The 23,559-nt window shown below is 33.7% G+C and overlaps 2 protein-coding genes across 3 annotated transcripts; both read left to right on the top strand.

The window, feature by feature from the left end:
• The first annotated feature begins 549 nt into the window (after positions 1-549).
• LOC129942771 (uncharacterized) lies at positions 550-8,474 on the top strand. The gene is made up of 3 exons (XM_056051838.1): positions 550-1,106; positions 5,901-6,875; positions 6,990-8,474. Exons 1-3 carry the CDS (start codon positions 908-910, stop codon positions 8,438-8,440), a joined length of 2,625 nt encoding a protein of 874 aa, XP_055907813.1. The 5' UTR covers positions 550-907; the 3' UTR covers positions 8,441-8,474.
• Positions 8,475-14,100: 5,626 nt separating this feature from the next.
• LOC129942775 (uncharacterized protein DDB_G0284459-like) lies at positions 14,101-20,394 on the top strand. 2 transcript variants are annotated; one of them, XM_056051844.1, is made up of 3 exons: positions 14,101-14,984; positions 17,909-19,030; positions 19,143-20,394. In XM_056051844.1, the coding sequence occupies exons 2-3, from the start codon at positions 17,944-17,946 to the stop codon at positions 20,375-20,377; spliced, it is 2,322 nt and encodes a 773-aa protein (XP_055907819.1). In that variant the 5' UTR covers positions 14,101-14,984; positions 17,909-17,943; the 3' UTR covers positions 20,378-20,394. The 2 variants fall into 2 exon arrangements, with proteins under 2 accessions (XP_055907819.1, XP_055907818.1); XM_056051843.1 differs by lacking the exon at positions 14,101-14,984 and adding an exon at positions 15,418-15,778.
• Positions 20,395-23,559: the final 3,165 nt, after the last annotated feature.

Genomic DNA, 23,559 nt, shown 5'->3' on the forward strand with positions numbered 1-23,559 from the left:
ACATTTTAAGTGCTAATAGGTTTTTTATCCTGCAAAACATTATTAAAAATCAGGCGAAGGAAGACTTAAAACGTAAGTACATGGTAACCCTGGTTTAAATAAAGTATTCACTATTTCAATACAGTTTACCAAACCCTACATTCACTTCCACCACATCTACATTGCCTTGTCCCAATAGTCATCTTTACCCCATGCTGGGCTCTGGGCAACAAAGCCAAAGAACGAAGTTGATGCGACGTAAGAAAAAGTACCTACCTACTCGTATAGTTTTTGTTCCTCTTTTTATGGTTTATGCTGCACAGCAGCGACAGCAGCCGCAGAGCCAGAGCCAGAGCAAAGTAAAAACACAAACAAAAGCAAAGCAATAGGGAGAGCAACTAGTATGAAGAAGAGGGATGAGGGAATTTGGTTGATTTGATGTTGTTGGTGCTTTATACCTACGTATTTGATTTGCTCAGTAAAAAAGAACTTCGACAACCGTTTCGTTCTCTTTCACATTTTCTCGATCTCTACTTCAGTTCGCTTTTCGGGTTTTTGTTTGGTGTGCATATCGTTGGTCGAGGAGATGATAGTTGTTGAAAGGGAAGAAAAGAAGTTCTTATTTTTGTCTGCTTCTTCAATCATTCTTTTCGTTATCGTTTTCGTCGTTAACCGTGAGATTTATTTTAAACCACTCTTGTTATTTTGCTATTGCTTTTCTATTGCTACTTGCCTGTTGCCTCGTCTCTCTCTACTCTATTATCGTGTCGTGTGCGCTTCTCAGAGAAACATATGCATGCGTTTTGCATTTTTATATCGTGTGCTTTCATTTAGTTTCGTGACGTTATTTCATAGTGCGGTCATTTTTATTTATTTGATAAAGATTTAAATTGTTTACGTTTTTGGCTGTGACTTTGACGATTTGAAAATGGATTCATTAAATGATAACCCTGTAATAATTTGTAAAGAATTTAAAAGAAACTTGATAAGAAAAATTAAAGAAAATCCTTGTATTTGGACGAATAAAAATAAATGTGAAACAGAAAGTGATTGTGTTGCCAGTGCTGAGAGAGACGAAGCGTGGAGAAAAATTGAGAGGGAACTAGGTTCGAATTATTGTTCATTAGGTGAGTTCATGACGATATCTGTGCATGTGTAGGAATTAAAAGAAATGAGAGAACAGTATTGCCAGCAATGATGTTGTTTTTAAAAATAGCACGTCACGAATACAAAAGTAGTTCTCTCTTTTTCTGTTTTATTATGAATGAGTATTTAAAGAAGAGACAACTGTAGTTACTGCGCTGCGAGTTCAAAAATCGACATTCGTATACTCAATAATGAAAAGTAGGGACGAGATCGATATCTCGCTTTCTATGATAACGTTTCTTTAAAGCCCGCGGTTAAAATTCCGCTTTTTTAACTATAGCATTTTTTAAATCCCGTCTTTTATAATTCAGTTTCTGGGGCGATTTTTAACAACCGTAGCACGAATATTCTTCTGAGTTTTTTGAAAGATCGGAAGGGGCCTCAAAAGAAAATGGGTAAAATTTTAAAGCGAGAAAACACAAAATCATACAAAAATATTTTTTCCGCTCAACTTTCCATTATCGCAGCACGAATTTCGTAGTAGTACCCGTGGCATGATGGTTAGTGCGTTGGACTGTCATGCCAGAGGTCTTGGGTTCGATCCCTGCCTATGCCATTTAAAATCATTTCACAGGTACTGGCTCTTGGGTGGAATTGACGAATTCTCCAAGAGTAACTCTTGTCATGAAAAAGTGCTTTCTCGAATAAGCCGTTCAGATTCGGCATATAAACTGTAGATCCCCTCCATTCCTGACAACATTACTCGCACATAAGAATGGTTGAGAGTTGTAAGTCACTAGGCCGACTCGCGTTTTTTTTTATTTGATAGATATAGCAATTTTAGAGCTAGGAGTTTTAAATTAATTTTCAAAGGTCACCTTTTTATAAACAAAACATGGAAAATGATTGGTTTTGACAATTATTCCATGTTTTTTGCTCAGTATTGCCATATTTGCTTTTTTGTTGGGGATTTCTTTGATTTAATGCTCAAATGCAAAAAGTACTTTGCATATACCCAAACTCGCACCCACCTTAAATCCTATAGTGATCCCAAGCAGGAGAGTTGCATGCCCCCTTACATACCTAACTGTTAGTACGCCGTATTATCAATCCAAAAAAACTTGTTTTAGACTCGAAAAATGAAATACAAAAAAAGTAGGGTTAAGTCCGAAAAAGAAAATATTTTTTCTATGACTTTAAAGGTGTTTCCATTCCTTAAAATTTACTACATGTTATATTGGGACCCCTACCTAAACGTAAAAAAATTGAATCTGGTAATAATTTGTTTAAAGTTAGTCTTTTTGACAACTGAGTTGCCATTTTAAACTAGATAAATTTACTCCTGATCAACGTTGTCTAATTTAAAAAGAATTACATATTTATTTGGTAACTGTTTTTATTTTGGTTTCGAATAATTTGGAAAAAAGAAAAATAATAAACTTGAAAGAGAGCAAACAGAAATGTTATTTGTTTAAACCATTGACATACTATACATAGACTGAGTGGTGTGAATTTTCCATACAAAATTTGAATAAAAATGGTTCCACTTCAAATTAGCTACACTAGCCCTTCCAGGCACAGTGGCAAAAAAAGTTATAAAATATTTACTGACATCTGTTTGTATTTAGTTTATATAAGCTTTTTCTGACATAGAAAGTATTGACATCTAGTATAATTTGTTGAAGACATGCCATGTTTTTTTTCGCTGTGAGCAGTGCTGTCGTTTTAAAAATTTCAGCAGTAGTATTTTACTATGATTTTGGGGAATATTTTATTTTCTTAAATTGAGGAGTAAAACAAAAAAACAACAAACACATGCTTGGCCCATGAACAAAATTATAAAATAAATAAAAATAAATTGGGTGGCGCGACAGTCCGTTGAGAACCAAGGCCTAGTGACTTACAACTCTCAACCATTCCTGTGTGCGAGTAATGTTATCAGGAATGGAGGGGACCTACAGTTTTATATGCCGACTCCGAACGGCTAATTTTGAGAAAGCACTTTTTCATGACAATAGTTACTCTTGGAGAATTTATCAATTCCTCGCAAGAGGCAGTACCCGTGAAAAGACTTTAGATGGCATAGGCAGGGATCGAACCCAAGACCTCTAGCATGACAGTCCAACGCACTAACCATCATGCCACGGGTACAAAAATGAACAAAATTAAAAACTGAAAATAATGTCCAAATTCGAAATTAATTGGGCTATTGCGAAGGTTAATGTAGTACCCGTGGCATGATGGTTAGTGCGTTGGACTGTCATGCAAGGGGCTTGGGTTCAATCCCTGCCTGTGCCACCTTAATTTAAAAAATTAATTTTCGCGGGTACTGCCTCTTGCGAGGAATTGACAATTTCTTCAAGAGTAATTCTTGTCATGAAAAAGTGCTTTCTCAAATTAGCCGTTCGGATTCGGCCTTAAATTGTAGGTCCCTTCCATTCCTGACAACAGTACTCGCACACAGGAATGGTTGAGAGTTGTAAGTCACTAGGCCCTGGTTCACAACGGACTGTTGCGCCACCCCATTTGATTTTTTTGATTGCGAAGGTTAATGTTCCGAAAACAGACAAATAGAGGGATGTAATGTATGTCGTACCAAATTTTTGCTTTCACTGCTCAAAGGCCAACATTTTAAAGCTCGTAATACAGTTGAAATACAAAATTTAAATTCATCACTTTTTGTTTATTAAATAAGAAATTGACAGTATATTTACAATTAATTTTACATCAACATACATGTTTGAATATTCATGAATAAATTAAATTCATTATTGTAAATGAAAATTATATAATCAACCATCGGAAATCATACAAAGAATTTTTTTTTGAGAAAAAAAAGTGTAATTGCCCATTTATTTTTCTCTACAACGAACGGACGGAAATTCATTTTCCTGAACTTCCTGAACTGATACTTCATGTTCAAAAGTAAAACGAACCGTTCCACTGATTTGTGTTCCAATTTTACAAATTTCAATGATAGATTTCTGTCAGTAAAATTTTGTCGATGGATTTCAATCGGGAAATTTTGTTCAATGACAGTAATTTTTAAGGATAACTATAAACGACCTGTCAAAAATTCCAATGTTTGTTTTCAATTATAAAACCAATGATCGCTATAACTATCGGCTTATGCAATGTTTTTATATTCTCGATTAAAGTTTTCGATGGCTCCCATTTTTCGGTGAAATTGTTTTTAAGAAGATCCTAAGCAGTTAGTAGGGCATTCACCGTTTCTACCTTGAGTGATTTTTTTTTTATCTTTTACAAGGCTTACATCTGAACATTTTCTTTCTGCTGTTGCACTATTATTGGGGCATTATATTTTAAATTTTGGTTTTTATGGTAAACTAAATACAAATTTGTTTTCCGTTTTATTTTGGGGAGTAGTTTTCGTCCGTGAGTAGAGTAGCAGTTGACTCCGAAAATAGTAAAATACTACTATAGTAGCAAGAACGACAGCTGTGGCTGTGAGTATTAAATGTAAATGTTACACAATTTGTCCGTTGAAAGTGAAACCATAATGAAGTTGGCTACTAGCAGTCCATGTATAGTATATCAATAGTTTAAACTTTAAACTTATGATGATTAGAATTAAACTTAAAACAATTTTTATAACAGGTGGCGCTGTGTTCTAAATTCGGTATTTATTGGCGAAGTCTGTTTTTATTTGCGGTCTGTAGACATTGAATCTTTTGCACTTAAAAAAAGTTTTTGCATTGCTTTTGTGTGAATTACTTTATTTCTTCATACAGTGATGGACAAAACAGTAGGGCCATTTATATAGCTCTTAGTAACACGAAAAAAAAAATAAATATTTTGATATTTTTTAGAAGAGTGAAGAATAAATTAATTCATTAAATATTTCCAGAACGTATTCTTACTTTCTAAAACATAAAATAAAGAAAAAAAGGTTATGTGTGAATGGACAAAACAATAGGACCATTAATGTAATAAATTATATTGTTTAAATTTTTACACTTGGCCGTTAGTACTTTGTCCTATAACCCTTGTTTTGCACCACAGCTTTGACTCTTTTTGACATTGACTCCACAAGTTTGCTGCAGGTACTTTGTGGTATTGCATAACAAACTTTTCTGAAAGTAGTTCCACAAATCTTCCTTGTTTCATGGTTTTTGCCTGCGAGTGATTTTGTTACAATGGACCATTAGTTTTCCAATGGATTTAAACCTGGAGATTGAGAAGGCCAGGGCACTATATCGATCATTTTCTCTTCAATTTTGACTTTTCGAGATGTATGCTTTGGGTTGTTGTCTTGCATGACCCTCCACCTCAACGGCATTTTATACTCGGCATACGGAAGCATTATCTCCTCTAGTATTTTTGTGTAATGATGCTGGTCCATTTTCTGTTCCATCCGATTAATTGGACCTACCCCGTACCACGAAAAACATCCCCACACTATGATGTTTCTACCTCCGTGCTTTACTGTTTTTATATAGGGCATCGTACCCATCTCTTACCGTCTGATCCAACTAAATTTACTTTTGTTCCGTCGGACCATAAAACGTTTCGCCATTTGTGTCCATTATCTGGTCTTTGTGGAATCTATTTCTATTTCGTCGGTGTCTTTTGGTGAGAAGTGAAGTGGTACTTAACTAGGACCTCTTCGAAAGAGATGCTGCTCCTCAAGCCGTCTTCTAACTATTCTTTCATAGATAGGCAAGTCAAGCACCTTTTTAATTTCCCCCGTCTTCATCTTAAAGAGAGAGAGAGCTGCTTGTTATTGTTTTGTCCGTCACTGTACATCTTAACATTTTTCACTTTCAAAACAAAATTTAAATTACACCTATCGTCTTTTTCGCTTACTTTTACAGATAAAATTAAAGAAACATGGTCAGTTTTAGAAAAAAGGTATTTCAGACTAATTTTCTTAAGAACTATCGAACGAAATTTCGAACAACCGTCATGGTTGTTTTTTCATGAGATGATGTTTTTGTACGACCATGTTAAAGAAACTATACAAAATATGCTTGGAGGTATTTCACCGCCATTATTTAAACCGAATCCAAATGCAGTCACACCGCAGAGACTTAGGTGTCCATGTTGTATTTATATTGCGGCGGATATAGATTCTGATCCTGATATAACATTTTTAGAAATCAAAGAAGAAAAAGAGTTTGAAAGCGACAATAATTTCACGACGGAAGAATCGCTTGAAAATTACCCAGAAACTGTAAAGGACTTAATGGACTCTGAAATTGTTCGCTCTATTAAAGACGGTGAAAATCAATCTTGCATTATGAAAAATTCGCTAGTGCCTCAACAAAATCAAATTACAAATTTTTCAGTTGGGACACCTAGTCAAGATTTCATAAGAAATAAGACGTTTCAAGTCAGCAATGAACTTCCACACGTGCAGGTCGCACCAACAACTTTTGAAAACTCGACAGGCAACCGACCTTCAGAAGATACATTTTTGCCAATACGTCAAAACCATCCCATGGAAGTGATTGATTTAGAAAAACCTGATAATCCTAATGTGTTCAAACATTTGACACCTTCTTTGGTCACAAACAAAAGTTCGGAAGATCAAAGCAAAAACTTTGAAGAGCAAAGAAGCCAATTAAATGACAAGTTACGTAATGTTTTGACCCTTGATCAAAATTCTAACGAATCGCTGGTCAACCAAAGTGTAATATCAGTAAAACTTAGAGATGTAACATGGTCACAAACTATTCAAGCCATCAAGGCTAATCCTGCCACCTATCTCCTATATACCTACACCAACAGAAAGGAATACACTGACGCATGGAAGAAGACAGCTGAGCAATTGGGTAATGTTTCACTTGGTAAGTTTTGTTCGATTTTGGTATTTTTATTATTTTACAGTTACATTTTTCATTTCTTTTGAAGTTTAAAGTAAGTTTTTGAAACGCTCTATGTATTTTGATATTTCTCTACAGGTTCTCTAAAAAAGCGCTGGAAGAGTATAAAAACTTATTATCTTAAAGAATTGATGATAGAGCATTATGCCAATGGTAAGACGAAGTCAAACTGGAAACACTTCGATGAATTGGAATTTTTACGACCTCATATGCAACAAAATATCGAGGACGTACATCGTACACGAGTTCAAATACAGAATTTTATATCAAATAAAACTGGAGAATCCATCAAAGATGTCGAGTGCTCTTTAAAACTATCTGCAGTTGGTATCAATGATAACAAAATAGGTTATGTAAGTTATATTAGAGAATTTGTCAACTATGCGATCACGTTCAATGTTCAAAAACAAAGATCTGCATCTGATATGAACGAAAATACAAATGTTTTTATCTCCTATCAAAGCCTGCCAGCAAATATTCCATTCGGAACAGAATGCAAACAGCCCAAGCTGAATACCAGTTCCGTTTTCTTAGATCCAAAAACATTACCTTTGCTCAAGAACCGACCGGTTACTGTCTCTGCGGTAGAAGCTTTTCAGAATCGTGATCTCAATGAAAATGTAACAGCTCCACCTCCAGCCAAAAAATTACGAAAAAGCACAGATTCTGAAAGAAACACTGAAAACGAGTTCGGAATTTCTAGAAATCAGACTTTGCAACATATGCCTGACCTGCCAACAGAACAACGTAATAAGTTGTCTAATTTAACTGCGGGTCAAACGGCTGTCACCTCTATAGCTAATTTGACTGCAGAACAATCTTTCATGACCTATAAACCGGGTTTGACTACAACACAACCTATTGTTACAAATGCCTTGCCAAATTTTACTACAGCACAACCTTTTATAACTTCTAAGGAGAGTTTGATCACATCACAAACTTCTATAACCTCCCAGCCGAGTTTGATCACAGCGCCATCTTCTTTCACTGCAGTACAACCTCGCAAAAGCGTTACGTCTAATTTTACTACTGTACCGACTGTCAAAACCGCTGCCTCTAATTTTGCTACATCGCTACCTGTCATGACCCCTAAATCGTGTTTGCCCACAGTTCAAACTGTAACAACCCTTAAGCCAGGTGTTACTTCGCTAAAACCGGTCGGAACTAAAGTTCAAACTGCTAAGCCAAACATCTTGAAGGAAAAAGCACCTCAAAATGTTATGCCAACTTTGGACCTTACACTCGATGATAATGTTCCGATAATCCAAAATCGTGCCTTGAATAAAATTGACACTGCTACCAATAGGACAGATTTGAACGATGATTGTGTCTACACGTGTAAAGAATTTCCATCTTTAGACCTTACGACAGATGAAGTTATGGATGATGGTCACAATGAAAGCAGAGAAGGGAAAGACATTCCCGTAAAAAATAAGAACGATTGCAACAATGTGGTATGCCTTGATGATGACAATGATTCTGTGGGATCATATGAAGAGGTTATTGTTTACTTATCTAATGATATGTAAACCTTTTTGAAAATAAAAGCATGTAAATACCGTTCTTGATTTGTTTTTGTATTGGATTTAATTCTAAGACTTGGATCTTTATTTCTATAAGGTAAGTAGGTACTTTTAAACATCAAAAGTCATAAAATTTAAACAAAATGGAGTTTTGACTTCAGTATCCCGATCCACCTTATTACTTCCTCCCTTTTGGACAGGTACCAAATATATTTCTTCCGATAAATTAAATCGTTTCAGATAAAAAAAGTCACATTTACAGTAAAATCCTCTTAAAAGGAACAGCAGTGACAGTAACGGGTACTGTCTCTTGCGAGAAATTGACAAATCGTCCAAGAGTAATTTTTGCCATGAAAAATCCCTGACAACTTTACTCACACACAGGAATGGTTAAGAGTTGTAAGTCACTAGGCCCTAGTTCTCAATGAACTGTTGAGCCACCTAATTTTGTTAAATCCCACTTTTCAGAATCAAGAAGGCAGGCCTATTCTGCTATTCATGGGGGGGAATTTTACTTGAATTTTCACTAATCATTATTCTGCTATTCATTCGAAATGAATCTGTGTATGTCGATAACGTCGGTAATGCAGCGCGGTATTCTTCTATTCACGTGAAAGAATTTATTTTATATGATTGAGATCCGCATATAAAATGCATCGGAATTTTCATTTGATGTCTGGATTGTTAATTTTTGTAAGCAAAATGTAAGTGAAAACTAATTTATTGCTAAATTAAAAATATTTGTTTTATAAATAAAAGAATATAAACATCTTTAGGGGAAGGAAGACACTTTTTAACATTTCTCCGAAGCTCTCTGTTTGAGGATTCTCTTATTCCTCTGCTTACAATTGGAATAAAAAGTCCAATACTGCCCATTTTTAAAAATTACACAAATTATTCTGTTTAGGTGGATTGATTTAACTTAATTTTTGTATGAATCAAAACAATTTATCCACCATTCCCAAGATTTTACATGAACAGCTGTTTATTTGAATGTCAAATTGGTTTGGGATAATGTAGTTCAACCGATGGATAGCAGAATGCAAATGCAGTGTGAAAGGGAATCGGATATACGATCCACGTGAATAGCAGAATAGGGCTGATAGACAATAACGAAATTTTCACTGATCAGTATTCCGCTATTCTTTCGAAGGGAATCTGTATAAAAGACAGTTTTTTGATTTATTATATTCTTGTTCCGAAAACCGTTAAAGCGACTTTTTTAAAAACAACTTCATAAATAAAGTATTTAAATGTTTTCTTTAAAATATTTTTGTGGGCAGTAATCTAGAAATAAAAATTTCATTAAATTTCTTTAAAAAATGTTAAATGTTAAAATTTTTGAGATATCGAATTTTGAAAAAAATCAAACTTAGAAAAAAAACACAAATTTTAGGAACATTTAATTTTTGTTTTATATTGTACGCGCACTCAATGGGATATGAATACCCTTATAATGATTACACATTGCGAGTAATTAGGAAGGGAGTATAGGATTTGAAAGGACATACCGATGCACATTGGTTTTGAATGCCTGCACATTGTAATGAGTGGGAAATATTGAGTCTGGTAAAGCATTCCACAATTGTGTAGTGCGACTAAAAAAAGAATCTCTGAACTTTACAGTATGACCGAAATTGAGCTCAACGGTAAACTGATGGGCATTCCTAAAAGAACGTGTATTACGGTTGAATTGTTTGAGGGGAGGAATGGAACTGGCTATTTCATGATAGCATTGCTTATGGAAGTAGCGATAGAATAATGAGAGACCTGAAACCTTACGACGGTGCTCGAGAGATACAAAAGTTTCAGTTAGACAATGGTCACCTATCATTTTTAGAGCTCTCTTTTGAATTCTGTCCAAGAGACTCAAATGGGTTATAGGAGCACCTGCCCAAATATGGGAATTGTACTCAAGTTTTGGACGAATATAGGCTTTATAAATTATAGCCAGATCAGAAGGGGTAAAAAACTTCTTGCATCGTCGGAGAAAACCTAAACACTTAGCAGCATTTTTGGCGTTGTCAAATATGTGATCACTCCATACAAATCTATTTTAATTTTTTTTTTTTGTAAAATCAAAAAAAGTTTAAACAGAAAAATACTTCGGGTGAATCTGCTTTAAAACTTAGTTTTCGAGTTTGAATTTAATCGACCCAGTGGTTTAGGCCGTTGAGCCGCGACAGACAGGCGGAATGTTGGGATCCATTTATTCGACTTCTCTACCATCGTAAAGTCATGTTGGATTACAATTTCGAGTTCTAAAAACTTGTCATATATATGTATGTACATACATTTTCTATGTAGAAGTAAAAACTGTTTTGATCAAATTTGTAGATATGTAAATACTTTTTGAACAAAAACTGTCAATTAGATTTTTCTCAAAAATTTACTGAATGTTGAATGTTGACAATAATGTTTTGTAAAAGATAAAAGTAGTTTAAAGCCAATATCTCAAGGTTTTGAAAAGATATTTGAGTTGAAATTCAATTTTTACCAACTTTGAGTAATGTGTTTTTTAAGTTTTTATTTTTTTATAAAAAAGTATCAATTTAATTTTTCTCAAAATTTTACCAGTTGTTAAAAACGTTATTTTTCGTTGCCCGAAATTGTTTTGGAGGTTAAATCATTTTGTGGTTGTAAAATTTTCGAGGTGACAAATTTTTTTTCAGTTTTTTTGTTTCGCGAAATATTCGAATCAATAATCAGTTTTAACAGATTTGCGTTGTATTTTTGGACATTATTACTTTTTTTTAAATGACTGTTTTATCTTTCTAAACATTTTCAGCAAATGTTCAAAATAACATTTTTAATAAGATAAAATTAGATTGAAATAATATCAATATCAACAATTTTAACTGTTTCCTGATATTGGAGTCGAAAACCAATTTTTACGTACTCTTAGCAGTTTCACATTTCGTTGCTTTGATTTTTCGCAAAATTTTACTAGATTTCAAAAATGTTATTCTTCGCTGCATACAATTATTCGGGAGGTAATTTAACTTTCTTCTTTTTAATTGCTTATTAATGTACATTTTACATTTCAATATCGTAAAAAAATGAAGAACCATTTCGAAAAATATTGGTTCTTATATTTTTATGTATAAAAAATAAGAACCATGACATTTTCTGATCATTACATATTCAGCCCTATCATGAAATAAAAGGGCTTGTGAGGAAAACAAATTGCTGAAATCGGTTAATTAGTTCTTTATTCATGGAGGCTTCATGGGGGTCCCCTTTTTCAGAAATAAAAAAAAAATATAATGAAAGAAGCCCATGAATTACGAAAACTATTTTCAGAGAGAACTTAAAAAAAAACTATTAGTTTGTTTATGAGAAAATTAGAATTTTTGATTTTTAACCAAAAATATTAACGTAATTTTAAATCTTAAAAAATGACAAATGCAAATCAGCTAAAACCCCTTCGATATTTGAAGACAATTGACCCAATGTTTTATGCTGTAGGGGCCAAGAAGGATGGTGGAATCGGGGGAACTACTTTTTTTCAAACTTCTCTTTTATCGTAATGTCGTATTTGATTAAAATCGCAAGTTCGAAATTTTTACCGAAAGCAAAACTTGTCAAATAGTTCCTTTATGTCGCAAGTAAAAGTTGTTGTGATCAAATTTGCAGATGATTAAAATTTAGAACAACTAATTCAATAACGACCAAAAACCAAGAATGGCGCCCAACGAAAAAAGCGAAGGATTACGAAAACCAAAAACACTCTAATAAAGATATAAATCTTTCGTACGTATCACGCTTCAAAATCCATTTGTTTACATTGTTGTATCTGTAATGTCGACGAATAGATGTGACTTCTTTTCACGCATACATATAGATAACCTAGGTTTTTAAGGGCAACGTCATAATTTAGAGGAGAAATGTCACCCATACTTAAATGAGTTGTGAGTCTGATTTCCGGTTTAGCTTGTAGGCAAACCAAGATGGCTACCGAGGATTTATATCTTTATTTGTGTTTGTGACGAAATCTTGTATTAAGGGTCCTTATCGAAATAAAAAACAGTATCTATTTTCCTCCAATTTACAACTTACCTTTTCATTTTATTTTCCGACTAGGCTACGAATCTACAGTTGTGTTCATAAAAATAACAGTGCTCTCCAAATAAAACAAAGAAGCCTTCAATTTCAACGTTATTATATATTTCATTAAACTTCTAACAACAAACTAAAATATTTTATTCATAATAACAGAAAATAAGTACAATCGATTTTTTACCGTTAGGTTTGTCATAGAAAAACCCGTTTCATAAATATATTAAAAATTGGGTGTCGCAACAGTCCGTTGATCACTAGGGCCTAGTGACTTACAACCCTCAACCATTCCTGTGTGCGAGTAATGTTGTCAGGAATTGAGGGGACCTACAGTTTATATGCCGAATCCGAACGGCTAAGTTGAGAAAGCACTTTTTCATGACAAGATTAACTCTTGGAGAATTTATCAATTCCTCGCAAGAGGCAGTACCCGTGAAAAGACTTAAGATGGCATAGGCAGGGATCGAACCCAAGAACTCTGGCATGACAGTCCAACGCACTAACCATCATGCCACGTGTACTACTTTCTTCTTCTTAAATATATGGCTGTTCATAAAAATAGCAGAATAGCATGACAAAGCACTAGATCTATTACGTAAGAAGTAAGAAAAAATGTAATAATTTATATGGAAGTATACAAATAATGTTAGCTTATAATTAGTACTTTATTGCATAACCATTGTTTTTTTTATGCTTCGCATCTACGTGACATCGAGTCCACTAAAACCTGACTTTTCCCGACTGGTATTGCGTTCAAAGAATCACGCACTGCTTCCCACAATTTTTTCGAAATCTTGGATTTTGCTTTATGAACACACATTTTCGATGGTCGGAGGAGCGGGCTACTCAATAACGCATAACTTCTTCTGCTCAAATCATGATTTTGCCTTTTTTGACGTATGCTTTGGGTCATAGCCTTGTTGGTATACCCAAACTAACGGCATTTGCTCTTCAGCATAGGGTAACATAACCTCCTCGAGAATTTTCACAAACTCGGTTGCATCTCTTATAACCCTGATGGGATTATAAGGCCCGACCTCGTAATATGAAAAGTAAGCCATATCATAATTTTCCCTCCACCATGCTTCACTGTTTTTATAGTGTACCGTGGATAGTATGCTTCATTTTAGGGTCTTTGCACAAATTCTTGACGACCCTTGGACACAAAAAGGACGACTTTGCTTTCACCACCCCACAAAACATTCCTCCATTTCTCTTTTGCCCAATCTCTGTGCTCTTTAACAAACTCCATTCTCTTTGCCACATGCCTTTTCGTCAAGAATGGTACCTTGAGTGGACTTCGGTCTGGTAACTTCGCTATTGTGACAGCGTTAACAGACAGTTGAAGTGAAGGGTTCTGTTTTGCTAACTGAACAATTTTTCTGACAGTTCTTTCAGTAGTCATCAAAACCTACGTTTTCGGTTTATTTTGAAATTTTAAGGCGTTACTGACCATTTTTGCTGAGCATCCTATGTCTGGGATACTTTGGTTGGTTTTTCCCTCCAAGCGCAGTTTTTGAATAAGTTTTCGAATATCTTTGGTACAAAGTCTTGACCCATTGTTTATTTTCGAGCTAATATTTATTAATTTTTTATATGCTAGTATGTTACAAATACTTAAAACTTTAAGTAGTGAAATAAAAATTTGAATTTTTAACACTTTTTACTTCTAAAATCAAGAGCACTGCTATTTTTATGAACACTCTATATCCAGAGAGTTTGAAATAATGTGTGTTCACCGGCAAAAGTAGAAATTACATAGAAATATCATCCTACTACTGATCAATTTTATTTAACCTACTTACCGATCAATTTGTGTATACAATCAAAAAAAATAAATAAAAACACCCTATTTCACATTTTACACAGAAACAGAATACCTTCCTCTCTATATGCATCTAATTCTACTTCCAACATAAAACGAAAATTAATAAATTAGAAAAAGTAGATACGTTCTGCGTTCACGTTGCATTCAAACCAGAGACACGAACACATTCGTAACAAAAACAAAAAGTTTTCTCTTTCTTTGCGCTGGTGCTATGCCCTCCATTGCCAGTGAGTACTTATTCGGTATGCCCACGAACAAAAATAGACAATTCTTTATTGTTTGCTTTTCCATTCATTTTACAGAAAATAATATACATGCATACTTTTATTTTTATCAATTCTCTCTCCCGATATCTACTAAGCAAAACATAAAACCCACCAACAACACAAAACCCGGGAACCGTGGTTGCGAGAAACGAAGCATCATATAAAGCAGAATGTGAATAGAAAAGATACAACAGGCTCAGCAGGCAGTCAAATGATTAAGAAAAAACGAACACGAACTAATCTAAAATGAACAGAAGAAGTGAGTAACGGAGGGACAGCAAAATTAGATGAGGGTATGTATGCACTGTGCAGTAGCAATGTGGACTGAACCTGAAGTATGAAGTGTGTGGTGCTGGAAACAAAGATGAAAACAGAATTGAGCGTATACGTTAGAGATGTGAGTATCTCCAACACAAAATAAAATTGAAAAAGAATCTAATACATGAGGTAGATAGAAGTAGGTAGCGATGTGTACTGTAATCTTATCTATAGATATGCTTTTTGCTGTTACTTGCGGTGGTTGTCCAAGGTTTTGAGCGGAAACAACACCAAGTAAATTTAGTCTCATTTTCTTTTGTGTACTTATTCGCTTCGACGTTAATCGATTACTTTATGGTTTGGGTTTGGGCACTGCCTTTTTTCTGTATCCTCTCTATTCCTGTTTCGTTGTTGATGGTATTTTTCTGTGTGTGTACTTCTGAAAAATCAATCTTCTTGTTTTGTTATTCTCTCATTCGCTTTCGTTGTGCTATTGCTATTCGTGGTGTAATTTATTTCAGGGCACAGCGCAGCTGTCTTTTTCGTGCTCATATCTTTTGTGCGCTGCGATGAGAGAAGTATTTCTATATTTGCTTTTATACATTTTCTCTCATCGTACATTTTGCATGTTGTTCTTCTAGTTCGTAATTCGTATCGTGTTGTTTAGTTTTAGACAGTTTAGTGAAGTTGTTTTATAGTTGTGGACGTGGTTTTTGTTTTCATTTATTAAAAAATACATATTTTTGTTCTGAAAAATGAATTTAAAAGAATGGGAAAAACCTGAAAACCCATTAGTAAATACGGGGGAGTTTAAGACAAAATTGATAATGTTGGTAAAGGAGAAACCTTACATTTGGAATAAGTGTGATATGCAAAAGGAAAAGCAAGCTTGGAAGGAGATTCAAAAGGAAATGGGTTATGTTTGTACATTAAGTGAGTATTTGTCTCTCTTTTTTTTTGAGTTACGAAATGAGTAAATAGTATTGCCAGCACTTGTTTATTTTATTTTGTTTTGTTTTCATATGAATTCAAAATGTTATACTTATCTGTTATTGAATGTTTACAAATATTACCAACAGAGTATTTCTCTCTCTTTTTTTGAGTTACGAAATGAGAAAATAGTACTGCCAGCACTTATTTTGTTTGTTGTCATATGATTTCAAAACGTTATACTTATCTGTTATTGAATGTTTACAAATATTGCCAACAGAGGGCGTGCTCTTAACAAAAATATGTTGGCTGATTATTGAGGATTTGTTTATTTGTAAGGGAATTTTATAACTAATAAAGAGTTAACTTTTGATTGTATGTATCTTTAATTTTTACTGGGTTTAAAAATGTTTTTCACATTATTTTTGATTATATGTATCTTATAGATCTTTAAAACGCTGTTTGACAATTCAGTCTCACTTCTATTTTTATATTTGCTATCAATATTTGGACGTAGTACCCGTGGCATGATGGTTAGTGCGTTGGACTGTCATGCCAGAGGTCTTGGGTTCGATTCCTGCCTATGCCATCTAAAGTCTTTTCACGGGTACTGCCTCTTGCGAGGAATTGACAAATTCTCCAAGAGTAACTCTTGTCTTGAAAAAGTGCTTTCTCAAATTAGCCGTTCGGATTCGGCATATAAACTGTAGGTCCCCTCCATTCCTGACAACATTACTCGCACACAGGAATGGTTGAGAGTTGTAAGTCACTAGGCCCTGGTTCTCAAAGGACTGTTGCGCCACCCAATTTATTTATTTTATTTATCAATATTTGGACATGTAAATTGGTATAAAGAGCATTTATTCAATGTTTTTTAGGTAACTACTAAAAGAAGAATTCCGAAAAGATAAGGGGGACTGTAACCCACTTTTTTCATCTAAGTATTCCAAAAGATGAAAGCGTTGAAATTCTTTTTTACTATGGATATTTTTGTTGGACTAACTGATATTTAATCTAAATTTTTCATATTTTTAATTTTTGATAAAAATAAAATTTAGTGACAGGGTTACCATGTCCTGAAATTTGTGATATTTTGCTTCGAGGTCGTTCTCCGATCAGCTGATCTAAACTTTTGTCCAAATTCATCTGCATGCCATTTGTACAACTTTTTTGGTGAAGAATGCGTTGAAAGTTTCGCTCCGAATCTTTTAAAATATTAGTCAAAAGTATCCTGTTTCAGGAGAAAAGATACAAATATTAAAAATTTCCTGATTGCCAATAAACAAGAATGAATATGTATGCAGAATAAAAAGTATTAAAAGTTATGTTTAATCAATAAATTCAAGTATTTCAAAATCAATTGATAAATTGAAAATCAAAAATTCGACAGATTACGTGGAAGAAAATTGATCCAATTATTCAGTGATCCATCTTATTCAATCTTTAAACATTTTCGAAAAAAGGGCATAGTTAGATCAACCTAAAAACTTAAATTATTTATTGTCTTAGATTCAATGTACTCATGCATAGGTTTTCAAGAAAAATGTTCAATGCTTGAAAGACAAACAATTCGGAAATGTGTACGGGACCTGTAACTTGTTCATTTATTCTTGACTATACTGTTATTTTAAAAAGTGATTACTTACTTTACTTCAAATAAACCTATCAGATAATGAAATCTTAAGCCCTGATCACACTCGTATCTTGGCGATTAAACAAACAACGTGGGATGGGCGTATAACAATATATATCTCTCCCTTTTTCACTGACGCTTGGGTTCATGAAAAAAATATTGTTTTTAGATTACGATATTAGACACAGGTAGCCTAGAGCCTGCTTCTTTTTAACATTTTGGGCCTTGTAAAACAAAAATCTACCATCATATTTTAAGCAATTTTGAACAAGGGTATGCAAGAATATTTTATACACTTATATACATTTTTGGGAATAGGTTTATACATTCAAAATATAAAACTAAATCAAATATGGTTTTGCTTAACAATACAGTAAGACCCGCATAAGTATTCTTTGTTTCTAAGTACCAAAGTTTTAGGAGTCAAATTTATTTTTAAAATAGTAATGTTTCTTGGTACTTATCACAGTTAAGCAAAGATATTATTTTGTTTGTTTCAGGGGAACAAAAGGCAGCATGGGATACGTTATACAAGATGTATTTTCGAAAAATTTTCATAAGAACTATCGAACGTAATTTTGAAGCTCCCAAATGGATATTTTTTCACGACATGTCTTTTCTGTACGATATTACAAAGGAAAATATTCAAAAAAAGCTCGGAGGCATTTCACCGCCATTGTTTAAGCCAAATCCCAAAAAACCTCAGACTTTTCGATGTCCCTGCTGCATATATATGGGACCAGATCAAGAATCCGAACCTATTATGAGTTCAGTGGAAGTCAAACAAGAGGATGAACTCGAAACGATTTCCAGGGCAACGTCTGATACTTCGTTGAACTGTGATGAAATAATTGAAAACAGTAACTTAATTGCAACGGAAAGCTCCGATACACCAAAATGCACAGAAGCTATACAGAACAGTAACTCTTTAAGTTCAGCTGAGACTGATACAGCTGACGATCATTCTATGTGCTCCTTGGAGGAAGAAAATAATGAAAATCAAAATTGTTTTTGGTCAAATTGTACAACAATTCAACAAGATGAAGCTGAAAATTCAGTAGTTCCTTCAACTAGTCATGATTTAAGTAAAGATATAAGTAAGACTTGTGAGGTTATTGATTTGATAGATGATAACGAAACATGTAATAGAGTTCCCTTGACGCAACCACCTCAACCACAACCTCCGAAAAATAATTTTGAAAATATGACTGACAACCCCACTCTAGGGGTGAATTTGAGTGTTCCACTTTTGCAAATGAACACCATCGTGCTTAAAAACAGTGCTGGACTGATAGAACCTCAATCTTCAACAAATAATAATTCTTTCATGGCACCTGTCGTTGGATCATTGGATTTAACACAGTCCCCTGGGCCAAGTGAAACAACCACTAACGGACTTTTCACAGCAAGTGTTAACTCTAAAAACTTAAATGGAATTTCGAATGAACAAAATAAACCAATACATCAAATGACGTATAATCAAATTCGCGCTATGGAACGTCTTAAAATTATCGAAGCTGTCAAGGCCAATCCTCTAACCTATCTTAATTATAACAACAAAAGAAGGGTCTTACATAACCAGGCATGGCAAACAGTTGCTAAGATAATGGGAACACAAGTTCGTAAGTATGCCTTATTCTTCCTTAAACATACAAACATTTAAAGTTAGTTACTTTTTTTATTTGGTTTTCTCTATATTTTGTGCCTTTGTCTTCTTTTTATCCTTTTTAACAGCCACGGTTAAAAATCGTTGGAAGCTTATCAAAACTCGCTACTTGAAAGAATTGGTACTCGAGCGTTATTCTGAAGGAAAAGTTAAATCAACTTGGGAATGCTTCGAACCTATGGAGTTTTTACGCTCATCTATGCAAAGAGAAATTAATGAAATTCATGACACGCGAATACAAATGCAAGACACAATAAGCAAAAAAAGAGCTAACGAAATATCTTCTTCAGTAGAAAAAGAAACGCCCAAAGATAATTACATCATAGAGGGCACAATCGATCAATCCAAATTTCAGATTAGTGATACAAATATTGTTGCTTATGTTAACACTGATCAAAACTTCAAAATCTCTAGCGTTGAAACGGTTAAACTAACTAATCCAGTTAGGAGGACGTATGGCAAGAAGCCAAAGCAGACAAAACAGCCGGTTGTTTTGGATGGGAATATGATACCGATCCTTCAAAACAGACCTGTTAAAATAACAGCGGTACAAATTCCTCAATCTCTTGATCTCACGAACGATGGCAACGATATGAATGGAATAATAAATATCACAGAAGTTTCTCAAACTTCAAGAAATGAAATAAACGTGCCGCCAAGTGAATCCCCTAAAATATTGCCTTCACTCCTTGACCTTTATCTTTCCAGTAAACCTGATATATCAAATAGCAGTAAAGATGAAGAAGCTCCACCACCCGCTAAAAAACAACGACAAGCGACACCTCCAGCTAGAACAAAACCCGCCAAAAAAGCTCAACCACTGCAGCGGTTAGACCCACACAAACCTCAAAAAGTTTACCCACCACTGGATCTTACACTCGATGATGATCTTCCCGAAGACACACTTACCTCAAAAAAAGTTCCCCCAGCAAATTTTCAGGAAGCTTTTGTCAACGGATTCCTCAATACCAATCACGTTTTTCCGACCTTAGATCTGACAAAGGAGGAAGAGAAAGATGAGGAGGAAGACGATGATCAGGATGAAGACAAAGATCAGGATCAAGACAAAGATCAGGATCAAGACAAAGATCAGGATGAAAACAAAGATCAGGATGAAGGCAAAGATCAGGATGAAGGCAATGATCAAGAGGAACTTCAAACGAAAAACAAGATCGCTAACACGAACGCAAGCACACAAATAAATGAGAACAACGATCAAAATGTGATATGTCTTGATGATGATGATTCAGTAGGATCCTATGAGGAATTAATTGTATATTACGCTCAAGAAAATAAAAATTAATACAAAATAATAATAGTTTAAAATTGTGGTTTTTATTAACTTATTTAAAATTTTGCTTCCGTTTAGTAAAAGAAAAACATTTTCATTTACTCACGAAAAACCTTAAAATAGGATCAAATTTTACTAAAAAAGACTTAGGGTTGGCAATGATCTTGTCAATTTGTTGAACATTGACGAAGAGAGAGAGAATCTGTTATAAATTATCGAGGACACTTATGGATATCATGAGACTTAAAGTGTATACCTATGAATGTATTTCTCTCATTTCGTGATTGTGATCATGAAAAGAAGAAAATGTGAAAAAACGCCAGAATACTAGGATTAGAGAGAGCAGAGGGAACACATGTATTTTTCTCTCTCTTTCACTTGTCGTTTATGTGAAGTTTAAAATACGAAGTGTAATAATGAAAAAAACAATTATTTATGTTGTCACGACGTTTCGTTCATGTCTATGAACATCATCAGGTGTGGCAATTAATCTATATTTTGCATTAATAAATTGGTTACAATTTTATAACATTAAAAAACAATGAAAACTTACACTTCTTACATGAATATTGTACTTAAGAATAGAAACATTTAATTCACAACAATTTTTACAAAAATTAAAAGTTAGACATAACTACACAAAGTTCAACTGACAAGTAACAGGCCTAGAAGGATCATTAACTTTAACTCAAAACACGCAAAACAAACTATCATAAATACGGCTAACAATCTTATAAGAAGAGTTCTCTCTATAAGTGACATTGACTACCACGTTAATAATAAAAACACGATCAACAACATTTTACTGAACGACGGATACCCACAAAAACTTAAATCCAACCTGATAAAACAATATGAACACCAAAAACCTAAGACAAGTAAAACAGATGACGAAAAACACATATACAAATCATTCACCTACATAAAAGACATAGCAGATCGCTTTAAAAATACTCGACTCTTTGATACAGACAAATATATAATAACCATGAAAGCAACCAATACAACTTCACAACTTTTCACCAACCTTAAGACGAAAAAAGATAAATTGGAGCATTCAGATTTAATTTACAAAATAAATTGTAAAGGCAACTCGGACGAAGAATGCAACCAAATTTATATTGGAACCACAAAGCAAAAATTAAAAAATAGACTTTCAGGGCATAAATCGGACTTAAAAGTAATGATTCACAGAAGACAGCACTGGCATCGCACTGCATTACTCTCAACCACTCTCCTGAGTCCTGACTTTGAAAATGTAAAAGTATTGCAAAGAGAAGGCAACTATAATAAGAGAATGATAATTGAAACGCTGCATATCATCAACGCCAACAACACAATGAAGCAAAAAACTGACATGGAAGAGATAAGCCCTCAATACAAACACTTATTAGAGAGTACGAGACATAAAATCTTCTAACAATATGATCTTTTAAAAACTAATTTTTCTAGGCCTGTTACTTGTCAGTTGAACTTTGTGTAGTTATGTCTAACTTTTAATTATTGTAAAAATTGTGAATTAAATGTTTCTATTCTTAAGTGCAATATTCATGTAACAAGTGTAAGTTTTCATTGTTTTTAAATGTTATAATATTGTAACCAATTTATTAATGCAAAATATAGATTAATTGCCACACCTGATAATGTTCATAGACATGAACGAAACGTCGTGACAACATAATTAATTGTTTTTTCATTGACCTAAAGCCCGTTATTAATATTTGTAATAACTCTCTTAATTTAGAAACTAGAGATATGGTATAAGTTAAACAATGAGTAAATTCACCAACGTAAAATATTTGTTCAGTGATTTGGCATGACTGCTTTTTTGCAATGCTGATCGGTTCTTTTGTTCACATTAAAAATTCTTTTATTTAATGATGGGTGTTTTTTAATCGAACATTTGGAGTGAAAAGTGACACCAACATCTGCGATTGTGAACGTTTGACTTTGAATAATATAAATAGAAGCTTTGTTTCAAGACCAGACTTATGATGCAATTAGTAACCCTGGTACAGTTTATGTTTTAATTTTGTTATGTATCATGTTTATTCTTCTTTCCTGGTTCAGTAGTACTTATTTTTTTCTCTTCTAATTTTAATTTCTTAAGGGATGTAAGAAAAGTTACCTAAAAATGGTGACCATAGTATGTAAATGCATCCGGGCGCAAGAGTACGATAACTCAGGCGATATGTTCAATTTTCTCAAAAACTAAAAAGACACAGATTAATCTAGATTTCAGTTTTTCATTGAAATTAAACATGTTTTAAATTTTTTTACTCAAATTTTGAGTTTAAAATAAAATGTTTTAAATACTATGCATAATTTCGACTTGATTTAAAAAGTGGCTAATAGACATAATGTTGGTTTTAAGAAGACTTATAATACTTTAATGTAAGTATTACCATTATTTTTATCCTTCAAGAGTAATTCTTGTCATGAAAAAGTGCTTTCTCAAACTAGCCGTTCCGATTCGGCCTAAAATTGTAGGTCCCTTCCATTCCTGACAACAGTACTCGCACACAGGAATGGTTGAGGGTTTTAAGTCACTAGGCCCTGGTTCACAACGGACTGTTGCGCCACCCAATTTGATTATGATTTGAATGTTATCCTTATTTTGTTTCTCGATTTTAACCCATTTCTGATTGTGACGTTCTGTTTGTTTCACTCACTGTACACAATAATGTATACGCTATAAGCATTTTATCGTCATCTCGAATGTGTCTTTGAATGTCGATAAGATACACTTTGATGATCAATCTCAATTCGGCGGTCATCAGCTTCAGTTGTATATTCTTTTAAGTTGAAATTTTAAATAAAGTTTTTTAAAATTAAACTCGAGGAGTAAAACCTTTAATATAACGCATTCCACGGATTCTATGGAATATGCGTAGTTATTACTTAGTTACTTTTTCCGTGACTGTCAAATTTGCACAACAGTTCCAGACAACATTATTTTCAAAACAAACTTATTTATTAGTTACATTTTTATAAAAAGCCTATGTAACTTTTGTTCATGTAACAATCTCATAAACGAAAAAAAATTATTTATGATATGAACATTTCATTACATAATACATAATTCATACAAACATAAAAAGAATGGTCACATTAACGATACCCTGTGCATTGATATTTTACCAAAACCCACCACCTGATCATCATAAGAAGACTCAATACCTACAAACGTACTC

Source organism: Eupeodes corollae, chromosome 1 (genome assembly GCF_945859685.1).
Source record: "Eupeodes corollae chromosome 1, idEupCoro1.1, whole genome shotgun sequence".
NCBI lineage: Eukaryota > Metazoa > Arthropoda > Insecta > Diptera > Syrphidae > Eupeodes > Eupeodes corollae.